The sequence below is a fragment of the Orbicella faveolata genome, unplaced genomic scaffold, assembly GCF_042242905.1.
Source record: "Orbicella faveolata isolate gen_17 unplaced genomic scaffold, um_ofav_v1 contig_12, whole genome shotgun sequence".
In the NCBI taxonomy this organism is placed as follows: domain Eukaryota; kingdom Metazoa; phylum Cnidaria; class Anthozoa; order Scleractinia; family Merulinidae; genus Orbicella; species Orbicella faveolata.
The window spans coordinates 19,501,388-19,519,193 of NW_028301539.1; the positions used below are offsets into that span (position 1 = coordinate 19,501,388).

General features: G+C 39.3%; 3 protein-coding genes, 1 long non-coding RNA gene and 1 pseudogene across 4 annotated transcripts; all 5 read right to left on the reverse strand.

The window, feature by feature from the left end:
- Positions 1-803: 803 nt before the first annotated feature.
- Positions 804-1,150, reverse strand: LOC149117013 (uncharacterized). The gene is made up of 2 exons (XR_016205526.1): positions 1,064-1,150; positions 804-894 (listed from the first exon to the last, which is right to left on the reverse strand). It is a non-coding gene; the product is annotated as an uncharacterized LOC149117013 (long non-coding RNA).
- Positions 1,151-2,716: 1,566 nt separating this feature from the next.
- LOC149117014 (uncharacterized) lies at positions 2,717-5,158 on the reverse strand (the record flags this gene model as incomplete). The annotated part of the gene is made up of 7 exons (XM_089280678.1): positions 2,717-3,464; positions 3,549-3,623; positions 3,772-4,011; positions 4,167-4,377; positions 4,533-4,612; positions 4,687-4,850; positions 4,969-5,158. Coding segments are annotated over 7 exons (1,485 nt in total), but the record flags the coding sequence as incomplete, so codon positions are not given.
- Positions 5,159-5,445: 287 nt separating this feature from the next.
- LOC149117015 (uncharacterized) lies at positions 5,446-6,541 on the reverse strand (annotated as a pseudogene).
- A 6,025-nt stretch (positions 6,542-12,566) lies between these two features.
- On the reverse strand, positions 12,567-13,768 carry LOC149117016 (uncharacterized). The gene has a single exon (XM_089282701.1). It carries the CDS (start codon positions 13,751-13,753, stop codon positions 12,680-12,682), a length of 1,074 nt encoding a protein of 357 aa, XP_089138827.1. The 5' UTR covers positions 13,754-13,768; the 3' UTR covers positions 12,567-12,679.
- A 1,299-nt stretch (positions 13,769-15,067) lies between these two features.
- LOC149117017 (uncharacterized) lies at positions 15,068-17,658 on the reverse strand. The gene is made up of 5 exons (XM_089280698.1): positions 17,463-17,658; positions 16,804-17,249; positions 16,282-16,419; positions 15,697-16,048; positions 15,068-15,320 (listed from the first exon to the last, which is right to left on the reverse strand). The coding sequence occupies exons 1-5, from the start codon at positions 17,656-17,658 to the stop codon at positions 15,157-15,159; spliced, it is 1,296 nt and encodes a 431-aa protein (XP_089136824.1). The 3' UTR covers positions 15,068-15,156.
- Between the last annotated feature and the right edge of the window lie 148 nt (positions 17,659-17,806).

Genomic DNA, 17,806 nt, shown 5'->3' on the forward strand with positions numbered 1-17,806 from the left:
TGGCAAACCACTCTTTATGGTCAAGTGGTTAGGATACTGCGCCAGCGAAAACACATGGGAACCCAAAGCTCACCTACCGCCGGAGCTTATAGAAGCCTTCAAAAGTCCGGACCCTGATCCAGTACGTGTGGAAGCTGCCCGTGAAAGGAGTGCTCTTGTGTTTGAGCGGGGAATGAAGGTTCCCTTGCAACACGAGGAATCGATCGAGATTCGTCATGACGTGGTCCGTTTCCTGTTCCCGAACATGCCAGCCCAAATTCAGTTGAAACCAGCAGAAATCAGCGATCTAGAATTAGAAGATGCTGGACTGGGTCCGTACGTGGAACGGACAATTAACGCAAATGGGAGCCGTTGCCGGATCATACAGCTGACTTTCCGCCTGCTGCTGTCGAAGTCACCTTCCTTTTACCACGGCGAGAAGAAAGTTTCGCGTCCAGTGGAATGCGTTCGCATTGTCTTCAGAAAGAAATACCTTGCTGGACCCATCTGATGGAGTTCAAGCAGGACAATCAAACAAACGGCTTCTTTAGAAGCCATCAAATGAAATAAAGCAATGACCAATTAAAATAATTTTTTAATGTTAAGGAAATAGTAACTTACAATTCTGATATTTTTTCAAAGCTGAGAGTTTTTTTACATGATTGGCTGAAACGTCAAACAGAAACTTCTTTAAGTCTGCGCTCTAAGAAAACGGTTTTCTTAGAGCGCAGACCTAAAGATGTTTCTGTTTGTTCGTTTAATACAGCGTGCAACAGGAAAGGAAGGTGTGATGTCTTTTACAAACACAGGAAAAAAATCACAACTTATTTTTCTTTTCAGTTTGTCTTCTTTTGCTTTTGTCCCCAAAGTCTTCATCTTCATCCGGTTTCCTTTTATTTGAAGTCTGTTGCGTACCTACGAGAGACGTATCCACTAAGTTAGATAAACTGTATTAAATTGAATACACGAGAAAGGTGTCATTCAGTCAGCGCACAAAATACTCGGAGAAAAAATTCAATTCAAAAGTCAAATGAGATTGCATGTATGTGATTAACTATTCCTTTAAGATGAATTAAATATTTACCTTGATTTTGCAACAAATCTCTGATTGTAGGCTGCTCGCTAATGAAGCGGGCGGCCAGCAACACCATTCGGTCCCTACGAAGGTGACATATCACACTATTAGCAAGGAACGGCTTATAAACCAACTAAAGTTTTTCTAAAAACTTCAGCTTTAAAAAAGAGAAATTGCTACCTACCATCGAGCAAGATAATCCACCGGTGGCCTCGCCTGAAAATCGGTGCAAATGTAAATGCTTAGTGTAAGAGCTTGCTCTGTAGCATGGGTGAGCTTAAATTCACAAGTTCTGGAAATTTGCCCACTAATAGTATACAAATTTAAACTTAACTTTCAGTAATGCTGTCATTTTTTTCAGCTGTTGTTTGCCTCTTTCTCAATTTAATATATCGATATTCATTGCCCTATGGTATGCAGGAATTTACTTACTTCATCTAACAACCCAAGATTTCCCTCTAAGTAAGCCTGCAACTCCTCCATGAAGTCGAAGACATCGCTGTCATTGAATGTAGGCTACATGTACAATGAAAGTTTGAAAAGCTTTAAAGCGAGAATTAACGGATCGGTTTGTAACACCAGAAACACGACACTGATGAAAAAAAACTTCTTACCGATCGCGATCTTTGCTGTTCAGCCATACCGGGGAAAACCTCTTTTAACCTTAATACTGGAGCGCGAGTGGTGAGTTACGAGATGTGTGACTGAAACACAGTTGTGGGCACTGGGATCTAGAAACGGCTGCATACCTTTGGCAAGCGGTTATTATACAGCAACTTTGCGTGCGTTTTCAAAATAATGGCTGCGTCCATGGCTGCCCGTCTCGGCTGCCCGGTTTGAATGTTCAATGTCTTGAATGGGAGTTTAAAGGCTGCTAAACTTGTCTTAGAGGTAAGTCTGCTACTAAATAATAATGATAAAAATATTTCACATTTTTGCCCTACTGCGTTGTCTGTTTCTGTTTTATAAGTCGATTGTTTTCTAATCGAATTTTGCAAAATCATGGTTGTTCGCATGAGTTTTTGAAGTCACACGCAAATTTTTCCTTAAACCTAACGGGTTTTACTTTAAAAGCAGAACTTAATCATTTAAAATCAAACAGAGTCATAAATCATAGTAGATTTGATTGTTTTAATATTTTTCAGTATGCTGAATGACTGTGTCAGGTTCTTGAGGTTGTGGTATATATAAAATCCTTGGGTGTTTCTTTTCCACCTTGACACCAGAAGGCATTATCTTTTTTGAAGTACTTTTGTGACTGCCTTCCATATTTTTACAACCTTTCCTTGACAACACTGAAGTATTTGCTTTTTATAAGCTCACAGATTGATTTAATTGCCAAATTATGTTGCTGACAGGCTGAACAGTTCAACCATGTTATAATAACTTTGGACTCTATTTGACCTCAAATGATTAAGGTTCTGCATTCAAAACTTAGCATTGCTATGAAAACTCAACTTCGCAAATGTTGAAACCGTGGGTTTCTGGTTTAACTCGTTCTCGGATCCCACCAAACCTTAATAAAGTTTAGCCCCGGTCAAAAAGCTTATGATAGTCAAAGATAGCGCAGGAGAGTTGGTGGTCAGACAAGAAGATGAGTTCCAGCTACCGTCAACTATCATCCCCATTTGATCAGGGCTTAAGAAATAAAACCACTCAAAATTTGTCAGTTAATAAATACTTTATTTAATGTGACATATTTTATAGATATAAAAATGTTTAGAATATGAATCTCCAGTGTTTGTAAAGTTTATAAATGAATTCTGAAAATGAAAGTTTGGTTGTCTTGTAGATAATTATATATGTATAATTCTACTGTCATGTGTTTTTATATTTTCGCTTGATAATGTTAATTAGCTAATCACATCATATTATGGAATGTTCATTAATCTTCTCTGGGCTGTGTTGTTTGCGTGGAAATGCGTGGGTAGTCTCTGGCTATTTGTTGTTTGCCACCATTGCACCAGAAAGCTTCATTTTTTTTCATATACTTTCTAGGCTGCCTCTCATATCCTCCCAAGTCTTCTTGACGCTTCTTGACAAGGAGGACACTTGTGCTGGCATCCCACCTATTTATCTTGCGGTGAAAGAAACGTCGAATGTCATCGTTTTTCTTTTCTACACCTGGTAAGTAAAAGATTTGGTAACTGTTACTTATTTGTTCAGTCAGTGGGACAAAGCCCTGGACTGGAGCAATATTGTTTTTAATTGTTCTCTTAACCAAAATAACAAAAAAAAAACCAACACACACATTACCTTGGCCACTAAAGTTCTTTAAGGATCCGTGTATTCTCATCATGGTGGGAACGTGAAACACAAGGATGTGCATATAGGGGGTAATAATAGTTTCTGCCAAGTACCCCGCACCACTGCCAGACATGCTTACCATCAGCTTTCCCCAGTCTCTTGCCTGTTGGTCAGAAAATTGATATGTTGCTCAAAATAAATGCAAATGAACCATGGACACATTAAAATAGTAGTCAATCATCCTTACCTTTACTTCAATATGATTGATGTCCTCTCCAGTGGGATCTGGGCTGTTGATCATTTCTAGCAGCTCTCTAAACTCCTAAAATACAAGCAGTGCTTTTTATATAAGTTCATATATAATAATATATAAATAAAAATATATATGTAAGTATGGTTTTGCTTACAATATTGTTGATTTTACATGATAAATTTTGCTGATAAATTTTAATTATTAAATATCATGTTATATTCCATAGTTTCTGGACAGCCGGTGCTTTGTCTTGAGGCAAGATCTTGTGGAATTGCTCTGGCAGCTTCTTCAGGAGTTTGCGCTTTTCTCCACCCATCAGAGATGTCCATTCATATTTCTTTTTGGGGTCAGCTGATTTCCACACATCAAGGGAGACACCCAGTGACCGCACGGTTGAGAGCAGAGTATTCAGGTGGGTTTGCTTTCTTTGGGATGCTGGCTTACCTTTGTTTTCAGCCTATTGTGAAACAGAGGATGGAAATTAATTAGTTACCTTGATTGTCTATAATCTGACCTGTTCCAGCGTAGAACAACAATTATTTCCAAACCAAACTACAGGCGGGACGAGTGAGCATGAATGGTCTGGACTTACTATTTCTTCATTATACGTACCTCATCCCAGTCAATGACCTCGAATATGATGCCTTTCTCCAGTCGGTCTGTTACTCTGAGCATTAGATGAAGCTCATCTATGACAATGTCCTCAAGGGCAATTTTAAATAGGGGCTGGTGTTCACATCCTGGATCTTTATGCCATCTTGGTCCAAAGTGTCTTTTCATGCCATCTGAATTGTAGTGTGTGGAACCCACTGACATCTTGCACCTATGAATTGAGATTATAATGGCTATTAAACATCAAATATCAACTAAATTATATTAATCTCAACTACATTCCATTTATTTATTAATTGGTTAAAATATACTTCCTAAAACTGTTTTGTGCACAGTGATCATTTAAAGAATAATGCTAACACATACCTGTCATTTTTGTGTATCAAACACCAGATGCAAGAATTGTTTGAGGTTGCCCCTTTCATGCCCATTGCAAGTAACAGGAACTGTTTGGAAAAAAACATTTTATGTTTTAAAAAGCTCAACTGTCTTAGCAGTAACTACCAGTAGGATCACATACCTTGTAATCACCTCCCAAATGAAAATGAAGATTCACTCTTTTACCATCAATGTACAAGCAGCCATAATCTATTAAGGTGTTGACTGCATCAATGACATTCTTGAGACCATCTGACAGTGTGCTGTAGTCTTCAGGTCCCTTGACTACAGCAATTGTGTGGTTCCCTAAAACAAAGAACAGAAAAATTGGGATCACATCTCAAACAGTTTTATGCTTCCAGCAACAGATTTAGTCGTTAAAGGGACTCTGCCCTGGATGTTTTATTTTTTATTTATCGTTTACCTGAACTGGACAGAATATTTTGGCCCTCTTCAAGCAGCGAAAATGAGCAAACAAACAGCGAGCTTGAGTGCGACATCCTGGCCCCATCCCCTGATATCTTGACCTTTACTGTTGGTTCTTCATCAAGTGTGTTGCTTAACTGCAATGAAAATTTAATAAAGTTAAAAGTACATAATTGTTTATTATTACAAATTATATATAAATGTTATACATTGTTGTTGATTATCAGAAAATAGTATAAAAAATGGTTAAAAATATAAACAGTACTGTATATAAAATGTATCTTTCCATCAAGAACTGTATTTTGGTAAAAAAAACATATAAATTAAATAGTTAAACCCCACATATAAGAACCTGTTGGAACTTGCTTGGCTAAACAGGTTCTTAAATTTTAGGGTATTAAGAAAGCAAATTTCTGCCAGAAGGTTCTTAAATCTCTAGGTTCTTGCATGTGGGTTTTTACTGTATCTCCCTAAGTCAGTTAAATTTGTAGTACAATTTCTTGCCAACATCAGTGAAGTCCTTGCCACGGTGTGCAAGTTCTTGCCGCATCTCCTCATACAGAGAAGCCGCTCTCTCCTCTACATTTCTGGTCTCGGCCAACACGTCGAAAGGTGTCCACTCAATCTCCTCCGGTTTTATGGCCAGCTTGACCCAAGTCTCTGCTTTAATCTTTTTCGTTTTTTTCCGTCCTTTGTTCCTTGAACTTTTCTCCAGAATCTTCTAATGCTCTCAGCAAGTGCATTCCCAATACGCTCTTGACCCGATGCCTTCAGCTGGTATCCAAGAGGCAAGATGCTTCGTTGGAGCAAGTCAAAGACTGTTTGGGGACGCCCGTGAACTTGTCGCCAGTTATATATTACTTCGCCGTTAAGTTGAAGATAATACATCGGACTGTTTACGTCAACAAATGGAGGTACCATATGAAGGAGTAACGGATTGATCGGGTTTTCGAAGAGCTCTGAAAAGAGCTCCTGATCACTGACGTTTTCCATGTTTATATTCATTGCGCGATCTGGTCGGCTATTCGAATAAGTCAGCCGGAACAGTAACCTCAGTTTTAAAATTCGCGGCAATTGTGAACCATTTTACACACGAGTGGCTTTTTTGAATGGGTTTTGTTTTAGTCTTGGTTACCATTGTTATTCGGTCGTAGGCTTGAAACAATAGCCCACTTGCTCGAGACGCGCCATTTTCAAACACAACTACAACTAGCAGTTTTCAAACCGGAAAGAACAGTGGTTCCCGTTGACCGATTTTTAATCTTCAAACATATTTTGGTAGAAAAAAGATAAATTTTTCATTTGCCGTTCGTGGGTTGGCGAAAATCAGTAGAACTTTTTAGAAATGTCGTTTTGAAAACAGCCTCCATACAAAAAAAGGCCAATTTTGCTGTATTTTCAAGTGCAAAAGAACAGTCCTTACACTTGTTCAATTTTGTTTGTTTTAGCCTTTAAATGTAGATATAGCATTCTTCAAAAAGCCGCGCGTGGGTTGGTAGATTTATACTTCTTGAAACCAGAAAAGCAAGTTTAATCAACGCTACTGAGCCAATTTTAGCCCTTTCTTCTCTTATTGCGAGCGTTCTTGCATTCAAATTTGCCACTTCGCTGATAATGAATATTTAATGATGTCCATGCATTCTGCCCCATGAAACTTTAACCACGTACAAATTGCAAGGTTTTCATCGATTTGGCTCAAATTCGCACAGGACGTGCCCCATGTGACTGCATTATATATACCAATTGTTTGTTTACAGCTTTCGCACAGCAGATTGGAAAGGTCTTAGGGAGGATCTTGTTAAGATTCCATGGGATGCGATCTATTAAATGAGCTCTGTGGATGATGTGTGGTAAGCATGGAGGACATTAGTTTCCCAAGCTGTAGAACATAATATTCAGAAGAAGTTGATTAAATGTTGACGCCATATGCCTTGACTTAACTCAGACTTGAAGAAATTTTTGCACAAGAAGCAAAGACTCTGGAAGAAGGCGAAATTCTCTGGGGATCAAGCAAAATGAGCCAACTATTAAAAAATTTAGCAACTTGGTGAAAAACAATAGAAACAAGCCTATTTTGCATATGTCAAAGACCTCACAGTTTCATTAAACACCAGTCTGAAACGCTTTTGGTCTTTTGTGAAATCATGTACAAAGAAACAGAGCACACCCGGTTGTATCATATATGACAGAATGCATGCATTAACTCCAGAGGATAAAGCAAACGTATGTAATCAATTATTTTGTTCGACATTTAATAAAAGGATCGATAATCTGTCTTCCATATGAGAGAAACCTTTGTCGGCCACATGACTGGCAGCCCAGTTTGATGGCTATGACCTTTGTACCTGCTTGTATCTAGACCACGAAAACTCAAGCAGCTATGAGGTGTGGCATTAAACTGATCAACGTGATTGGGCTTGTGTCACTATGGCAGAAAAGTGGGTGCACGTGAGTGCCCCTAAACTTACAAAATTCTGTGATGGCTTGAACTGGGCATAAGCAAGAGATCCTCTCATGCTATTGAGATATCAAATGGATGACGGTCGGTATTGTGGTGTTGTGCTTGAAGTTTGTTACCGTTATTGTAATCATGCGAATACTACCTTGTTGTGTGAGAAAGCGCAAATTACTGCATTGAACTACTGCACTGCCAGAAGTCGTGCTCTTGGCCACTAGCTCCCTGATTCGAAAAAACCATAAAAGGCTAGTGAGAACATCACAGAGAATAGAGTATGTTGAAAAGCCAAAGAGTTGGTATGAGTGAGTGATCCCATGAGCTTGTGGAGCTTGAACCCTGATGACCCAAGGCTGTCAACAACTTATTCATAAGAAAGGCCTTTGTAGGATCACACAAACCCTTTCATTTGTAGGGTTACATAATAAGGTGATAATGCAGTGGGTAAAATATTATAGCAAAGTTCTTTAACGTCTAAGAGCTATTGCGGTATATGTGTTCATGATCTGTTTTAGGCCAAAAAATAACCATGTTTTGACCCATCTTTCCACCAAAATATTTTAAAAGAATTAAACCTCTCTGGCTCAAAATGCTGGTGCATTTAATATCATGTAATTAGATTGCAATGATACCATTGAGATTTCAAAAGATGTTTTGGTTTAGTAACAAATGCATTTTAAATATAATGCCTTGAAGGAATTGTTGGACCAAAAGGATTTTAGGGTTGAAATAAGTTTGAAAATCGCCGATGTGGCGTTGTTTCAAAAGTTTCTTTAGCTACTATTTTGTGAAGCTTTTATCGGTTAATAAATACAAGCAAAGAAAATTCTGCAAAGTTTAAAACGTGCATGAGATTTTAGGGGACAAAAACATGCTATAAAACTGAGAATTACTGCAAACATTTAGAAAAACTCAGCAGGTCAAAGTTACCTAGGAAATGTTCAACATCAGAAAACTGACTTCTTAGAAGAGGTAAGAAATAGGGTTTTATCATATTTAGACAAGTTTTGTTTGACACAGAACCAAAACTAAATTAATTTAAATTTCCCTAGTCTTCTACAACTAGAGCTGTCAGGTGCAAGTTTTCTGAATTTTAGCCTCAATGCGCAGCAAAGTAATACTCAGAGTGTAAGGAGAAATTAAATTTCATGTTGGGTCATAAAATAAAATTTATACACTGTAGACAAGTTAGATACACTTTGTAGACCGTATCGAAAACAAAGGGTTTACTTGCGGCCTTCGCTAATCAGACATCATTACAAGAATAAACTCGTAAAAAGAGAAAACATACCTTTACATTTTCTGTTGTTTGATGAACATTTAAAAAATTGGTTGAAATCTTGAACAAAAGAGACAATGCTCGAAGTTGTGGCCACGAACAAACCTTCTGGAACATCAGTCCTACCACTAAAAATATCAAAAACCAAATGCTTCTATCAGGGGTATCTTTGTCAGTGTGAATAAATAGGCTGGGATGAAAACAACACAATATGGCAAAAGAATGCTAATGTCAGTTCTCACATACATGAGCAGTTGAATAAATAGAAGTTCACAGAACTTATGAAAATCGCATAAATCAGTAGTTTACAAGCATATTCATAATCAAGATAACACATTGCACACACAACCAAAAACTCACCATTTCTCCTCCTTTACCTCGTGAATCACATGGGCTTCATAATCAGGGTCTGATGAAGAAGATCCTTGAGTTTGACAGATTTGGGACGCTCGGTCAGCTTTTTCAGTCGTGAATCTTTCGTAGATTCCTTCTGATTTCAGTTGACGCTCTACGTCCTTAGCACTTTTCAATGTCTTTCCACCTGGGTTTGAGTAGCGAAAGTAAACCTTAACTCCCGAAGAAGACTCCCTCTCCTCTTGTTTGATCGTCCAGCCAGCTTCCCTCAACTTTTCAAAATCGAGTGCGATTCTCGATGTGAACCAGAACCCTGAGCCTCGTTAGCTTTTGCCGACTTCTCGTTCGTTTGTTTCGGTCGTTTTTTCGGTGGCATCACTCCAATTTGTTCTCTTTTCTTTTGGTTTTAGTCTATGAGATTTTCTAGCACGTTCAATTTCTCGCTTGCTTCAATTTCGCTTAGCTCTAGTCGCGTTCATCTGTCAACACTAATAGTTGGATGCCGTTGCGGGTGCCGTTGCTATGCAAAGGCGTCATTGTTTGTAATCGCTTTTTATGATTGGTTTCGTGGGAAAAATAGCACCCCGTAAAAGGAAAGAGGGGTAAAAAACAGGGCCGTTTTGGACGATATACCGCTGGAAACTGTTATTGTAGGCCTTGACAAGATGGCTGCCATTGAAAACGATCGAAGGAGAGCTTTCGGACTGATATTTTTCAAATTAAGCTTGATTTTGTGTGTCAAAACAGACGGTGCTTCAAATGTGGGGATTTTTCATTTCATTTTCTTTTCGTAGATTAAATGGAAGGACTTAAAACTTGGCAGACATAAACTACGCATGTGAACGAAGTTTTTTGTGGGAGTACGTCAAATGCCTTCGAATTCAAGACTCGTAGTAGTGTCGCCAATTTCATAAGTACACATAATCACATTTCTAGACATATTTTTTCTGTTTTACATTTCCTTGACGTACTCCCACAAAATTTTAGTTTTCAATGTTGTGCATCAATTGGCCAAACCTTTCTAACGTGGAAGGAATATTCTTTGAGTTACCGTAAAAACTCATGTATAAGCCACACTCGTATATAAGCCGCACCCCCAACTTTTGAGCTTGATTTTGAAAAAAAGAAAACTCTTTAAAAAGCGCTGAGCAAAAGAAAGTGATTACTTGTACATTGTAACCTTGGTCAAATCTGATGCTGTGTATTTGCTGCGAGCTAAATAACTCTTGAAATACCTTTTACAAGCTATTCTTCAATGGAATTTGCGATATCCTCCTAAAGAGAGGCTCTTTAGACAAGATGTTGCCTTTATTGCTAAAGGTGATAGTGGAAAACGATGAAATTCAAATGGAAATCCGAGCAAAACAATCTCTGACCGATCGATGCAAAATGATTGCTTAGTAACCACGCAGTCATTTAAGAGTCTGGACACGAGAAATACACTTTGATTGGCTAGCTAAAAACCGATAAGAAGCCTGGGCCGAGTCACGTAGATTGATCAAATTGAATGATCGAACGAACAATAAACAACATGGAAAAGTTCCATTTCACATCAGCTGTGTGTGGATACCATGTTTATAAACATGTATGGAAGCCTTCAATTGGTGAAAAACTTGTTGCTTGACGCGAGTTTAACAATCCTATGGATAAACACGCGGTGCAAGTTGTGAAGAACACCGAAACAGTCGGTCATTTGCCCCGTGAGTTCTCATGAATAGCGTGGTATTTTCTTGCACATGGCGGAGAGATCAGTATTGAAGTGATCGGTCGCAGAAGGCATTGTAAGCAGCTTTGTGGAGGAATGGAGATTCCATGCCAGTTAGAGTTTAGCTGCGCAAAGGAAGTACAAATGAATCGCTTGAAAGAACTACTCGCGAAGAAGATTCAGGTTTAAAACCTGAAGAGACAAACGCTCCTTTGGGAGCCACTACTTCTATCAAAAGCAATGATCAACAACAGCAACAGGTTTCAAAATGTTGAATGTTTATTTACTTACGTTTTTAGGTGCTATATCTGACCCCTAACTAGGCAATTAGCCCCCTCTGAAAGCAATGGTCTCGTATAAAAGCCGCACCTGCCATTTTGAGCCCAAAATTTCAGCAAAAAGGTGCGGCTTATACACGAGTTTTTACGGTATATAGAAAGAAGAAAACCGAGGGGATTTCGACCACGCCCATTCAAATATCAAATTTCAGGGCCAAATTCAATTCTTACAGAATGATATTGTTTTTTGAAGAAAATACATACAATAACGTTTTAGATGTGAAAATGTGACTAACTTTGGGACAGTGTTTTGACCGATTTGATGCATGTAAATATGGGAGAAATATGCAAATTACCTCCAGGAATACCTTAACCAATCATTATTTGTCAGTGAAGTTTTTACATTCTGTATTGTTTCATTGTCACAGTCAGATGATGACAGTTTACTTATTGTTACAGATGTGTCGCATTCCCCTTTGAACTCGATAATTAAGGAGATGGGCTCCTTTTGAAGTTGCACACCTATTATGGCAAGAATATTTGTGACCTTCCATAGGAAAACACGTCTTATTGAAAACAGTGTTTTTAGGGTGTTTGAAACGCCTCACAAACGGGGTTTGACAGCGTTTCAAACGCTTCGCAAACTCTTTTCAAACGCTTTGCAAACCCTTCGCAAGCTCCTTACAAACGCTTGGAAAGCATTTCAAACGCTTTTCAAACCCTTTGCAAACGCCTGTCAAATGGTTTGCAAAGCGTGTCAAACGCTTCTCAAACCCTTTGCAAATGCTTCTCAAACCCTTTTCAAACGCCTCACAAACCCTTTGCTAACTTTTCGCAAACCCTTTGCAAACGCTTCGCAAACCCTTGGCAAACGCTTCTCTTGAGCACCGGCGGAACTAGTCCGCAAGGAATAAAACGCGCTTAGCAATGATTAGTTTTCAATACCTTACCGTCAGTAATTAACTGTTCTTTTAACATAAGTAGCAAGATAAAGAGATTTACATATAGTTATTCAGTATGATGGGAAAGTGCAGAAATGTATGTAAAATGCACGAGCGTGCGATGTCGGTTTGTGTTTTGGTCGCCTGTGTTTACGATTTATCAGCTGATTTGACGTGAATGAAAACCTTTCGCCGGTCATACAAGCAAATGTTCACCGTAGTTTTCTCGCAGACACAAAGAGAAAGGTAAAAGATGAATTTTAAATTTTACATCTTAAATATTATTTGAGCATTATTTTGTCGAAATTTCGATCCAAACATTGCGCGGCGAAAACAAACAACCGACAAGCCGAAATTTGCGTAATAGCTCGACGGTCGTGATTGTTTACGCTTGACAGATTTCGCGAATGAACCTTGTCACGAATTCGCTACATCAAACAACCGGGTGTTATTTTTAAAATGTACTACATAAATATGTTTACAAATTCGGAAATAAGCTTGTGCCTTGCTGAAATTGTCAAAAGTATGGCTGCGGAATTTACCTGGAAAGTTTACTAAGCTTATCTATTGTAAACTATCCCGCATGTTCAGTTTCGACGTTCATTGATTCGAACAACCTGAAATGTATGATTGACACTACATGTTGCCATTCATGTAGAGTTGCAATTAAAAGCTCCAATTCTTTCACTAAGACGCATCAAGGTTTTGGTGCGACTAGATTCGCAGAATCTGGTTTACAAAATTGTCTAATTTCCTTATACAGATAATTCTCCCTTTCTAAATCCAGGCCTAATGGTTTTATGACAGGAGGAAGCGTATAAGGTGGAAGTTTTGCTTGATCTTTTAGTAAGTCAAACTCTACTTCTTCAGAGTCAGCATAACGCTTACAGTAAACCCGCCCTGGCGCGTCTTTACTGAAGCGAAAATGATGATAGCCCTTTACTCCTGCCAATTTCTTGAAGTAGGGATCAAGAAAACTTACCCAGTCGTAAGTAGGAACTATAACTGAACCGTCATGAAGTCCACAGAGTTGTGTGACATTCACGCCTGTGACAGTCGAGTTGTCGATCGTACGGGCCAACTCGAATAGGTCCGAAATAAAAGTTTTTCGGACCGCCTGCTTAGCCAAGCCAAAACACCAGTCTGGAGAGAACTTGGTGTGACCAGCAACCAGAAATGAATACAGAATGTTCCAGTGCAAACCAACAATTATTCTCCAGGCATAGTACCAAAGAAAATAATTGTTTTTATTTTGACCAGAACAGTTGTCCGGGTGAATGTAGGCATCTGTTTCGCCAAGCCCGAATTTCCCAAAATAGTAATGAACCAAGCTGATAGTACTGTTGGCTCCCTTACCTGTGAGAACTGACTCGTCAACTAAGAAATTTACTTGACGAGGAATCGCTTCGCAGCAGACACCAAAAATAGCACATTTCCGTGGTGTTTTGAAATAAATGGGTCCTGGCTGCAAGGGATTACTTGGATAGTGGACTTGTGCATAATCGTACGAATAATGCATCTTGCCCTTCAAAGAACAAGGAGGGTTGTTCTTTGGAACGATCCCTTTGTTTGCAGTCAGAACCTGGTGTGCGGTAGGCTCTACGGCTTTTACAGTAGTTCTGTAGAAGCTTCGCTCACTACTTGACCTAAACAAATGTTCTTCCTGAGCGCGTACGACTGCTGATTTCGCGTGCTCAGGAAGATTTGCTGATCGGACAATTTGAGTGTTATTATGTTGACAAGTAAAACATAAATCACTCATTGGCCGCATGATAACTACATGTGGAGTTAGCTGATTCCAAAGTTCCATGAACTTTGAGTACCCAGTAGGTGTTTGACTTTGTGCCTCCATTGCAGTTGAATAAACACGCTAAACAGAAGCTTTTGACATGTGAGAAGGCAAAAGTCACACATCAGTACGCTTGAAGCCAGGAACACGGCCGGGCAAAACAAGCGCATGTTCTTCAGCATAGTTGCTGATGAACGTCGAAACTTGTTTAGTAGCCTCAAAAGAGCAGGTCTTTTTAGGCAGCCTACCTTTGTTTCCGTGAACACGTAAAGTAAGACCAAAGGCCCTATAATGTTCACACAGATTTGAGTAGCGCTCCCTACCAACTGCATGCAAAAATAAGTACGTTTTTTTACAGATTTGGCGGCCCATGAAATAAAAGTTACAAGCAGTCCGCTTTCGCTTTCTACCTTTAACTTCGTCCCTACGCAAGTGGCAATGTAAATGAAAAAGAACAATTAAATCTAATTTTTTCTTACTCAACTGTAAACAGTTTGCACGGCTTTCGAGAACATCGCTGAAAGAGAACTCTGAACTGCAATGTTGCATCTTCGGCCCAAACTGACAACCGCATCCATTACTCAGAAAGTTTCTGATTGTCTGTAGCTCATCGCTGTCACTGTCTCTGAGATCAAGGCAATTGTCTCCCGGTGAGCAATCATCTTGGCCTACAGAAGAAGTGTCATGCTCTGAGCAAGTGCTATCAGAATCTGACGAATAAGAATCGGCATCGTAGTCAACTTGACCTTGTACTTCAGCTGAACTTGTCCAATGGAAGTACTCGTCAACTACCGCATTCAGATCAGCTTGAATAGACTCCTGATTTGCTAATATACAGGTGTCTAAACCCACTGAGTCCATGGCTTCTAAAAAAGCCGTTATACAATGAAATAAAAACAAGCACTAAATTCTTCTAACCTGATTTAAATCCGCCGCGGAGAGAGGTCCAGGAGAAAAAGCATGTTTTCACTTTTTCTTGCCAATTTATAGCCACTTCGACTGATGAGAATCGAAAGTAATTAAATTTAGGATCGAAAGTAACCAATAACAAGGGGTTTCATAAGACCTCCTGTTTCCTCACGGGTCTGCAGCGAGTATTCGGCAAGGCGGAATAACACTCTTCATGTAAAATGAAGCGCAAGCACAAGAATTCACGCGTGAAAACACGAAAAAAATCGAGTACGAGAATAAGGATCAAAACGTTTTGACTATGTGACTGTATGTTTAACGATGTTCCACTGATTCTTGTGCTTGCGGTGATGTGTAGACAGAAATCAACCAGACAATGAATTAACGAATAATGAGTCTTTATTAAAAAACAGTTACATTTTCAACCATGGAATCTGCTTATGAGCTGATATGACAATGGATTAACGAACGAGTTTTTATTGAGAAACGGTTACATTTTCAACCATGGAATCTGCCGAGCTGAGAGGAGTAACAGTTTGTTTTTTGAGGTACCGACATTTGTTGTTAATTTTGTTTTTAATGTCACTCCATGTCTTTGATACTTCGCTGACCTCAACAGGATACACAAAGAATACCAACCCTAGAAGAAATGAAGACAGATTAAAATCCGGACTAATTTGACCGATTGCTTTACGATGTTAATATATGTAAGAAAAACGTCCTTGAGATGCGTGACACTCGACGAAAATTAAAATTAATAAGTACGCGTGCTGTGTAAATTCTTTTAGACGGCACGCGTTCTCATTATTAGGAGAGATTAAGCTTGACGTTATACGACAAACGTGACCTTGCCTTTCATTTTGTTATCTCTTTATCAAATTCTTAAATAAATGCTTCAGAAAAATGGAGAAAAAATCGTACATTCATGATTAACACATGCTTGACGGGCAATGACAAAAAGGGACTGCTTTTGTCTATGTTAACCCTGACCTAAAGTAATTAAAAATGAAACTCACGCTTTATGAGATCCAAGCGTCTTCCGTCAAGCTGACCATTTCCATGGTTCCCTCCACAGTTAGATGAAGACAACTCTTCTTTTGAGAACAGATGCTGTACCAACTTGAGCGCCAGAAGGTGTCGTTTATTGCATTGCTGGATGGCCTCAATCGTCTCGCCAATCAAGTGATGTGGCACGCCGTAACTTAACAGCAAGTCCGGTGTCATGACTTCAGTCGTTCTTTCCTCGACATTTGGTCGCTGCGGCTGAGGTGTGGAAGTCTGCAACGAACGTTCCAGTGTTGGAGAATACACAGATTGTTCTGGCGGAAGCTCTGAGCGAAGACTCTCAGCACTTTCAGTCAAAGACAACTAAAATAAAGAGAAAATGCACTTTTACTGAAAACCAAGCAGTCAACTATATCAAAACATCAGAATAATTCAGCTTGCAGGATAAGCAAAAACTCTGTATGCAGGGGTATTTTCGTTACTTCGACCTACTTCAACTCGCTTGATTACATTCAAAAAGGAAAAAAAGTACTCTCCGTTATGCAATACAGCCCAACCCACAGTATAATTTAATAGAACTTTTTAAATTTACTTACCATGGAACTAAGTGCCATGCTTTCCTCCATGGAAGATAATCTCTTTTGGATTTCATCGACACTCGATGTCAGGGACTGGAATTGCGCGTTTACTTGGGCTGTCAATGTCAGCAAACTGTCCTGCATGCTAACCAGTACCTAACAAGAGAATCGATATTTGTTGCAACTCAAATCATTTCGCATTTATGCCAGAGGGTTTTCGTTTCTGAGAACTATAAGCGTTGCTAGCGTAGTTAAGCTAATAAGAACTGCATATTCTCAAAGAACCAACTGTTGTTTGTTTTAAAATTGCACGTAAATTTTAAATGGTATCACGTTTTAACGCCACTGCTTGTATACATTCAAACCGAACTTATAAACGAATTCACAGGTGAAGATTATCATCGAAACAAGGAAAAGTCATATCTACAAAGATATTTTTCTTTAGAGAATTGACTCGTCTTTCCTGTTTTTACGCTACACAGCGTGAAAGAGAAACATAAACTTGTCCGAGAACGGTATCTAATAATTGTATACGCTTACCTTCCGCACATCATCGCTGACGTTTGCTTGGATCTGCTCCTCTCGGCGCTTTAACTCCGCATCTTTCCGCTTAAATCCCTCTCTCAAGGTGGCTCTCTCCTGCTCAAGCTCTTCTTTTAGTTTTTTGGCTGCGTGTAGTGCACTGTTAAGTTCTCTTTTGGGCTTCAACGGGGATGGAGGGACAACTGCAATCGGTACCTCTTTTGGTGCAGGTGGTGCAGGGTTGGTAATCGGCGAAGCGGAAGGTGATACTGCTGTTTGGAGCGGTCGGACGTTAGGTGCAGTGGTTTGTTCAGTGGCAAGTCTCTTTCTCCTTTCCTCTCCCCAGCCATTCACTTGCGTGTTTTGCTCGTCTAGAAACTGCTGGTACCGTTCACTTTCACCAGTAGTCTGCGACGCATTGCTTGCAGGCACGTTCTCTTTGTTGACAACAACATCAGAGTTAGCTGTGAAAAAAAAAGAAAGAAATTACTGAGTTATCCTACCCAACCATGATCTACGTGCAGTTTGAATTAACATCAAGATCGATTCACGGTGTTTTCGATTGGGAAATTCAGATTTGGATTTTAAGAAAAACACGAAAACCAAAAACGGATTTTGCCGTAAGTGGAGTTCACCTTGAGGAAGAGAAATTAACTTAGTGTCAATAAAAAAAATACCTTTTCTCTTCTTGGGACTCCAATCTTTGCAAACAATAACATTGTACCAGCGGCTGCTCCACTTCAGCTTTACTTCTTGTCCAGAACGCAACGCTCCTTCTTCAGGCTTAATATCCTTTCTTTTGGCATTTTGCTTAACTCCATTCCACTTATCTTTTGTCACCCACTGTATCAGAATCTGGTCGTTTTTTCCCATGTTGATGATCGCGAATATTCGTGTTTCGAGTACAAGCGTATTCTAACTGTGCACATGCAGGTTACTGGTCTAATTTATAGTGATAGCCCACTTAAACGTTTAGCATTGCGGACAAACAGTTATTGTTTTCATTCAAAAGTTGTGTGAT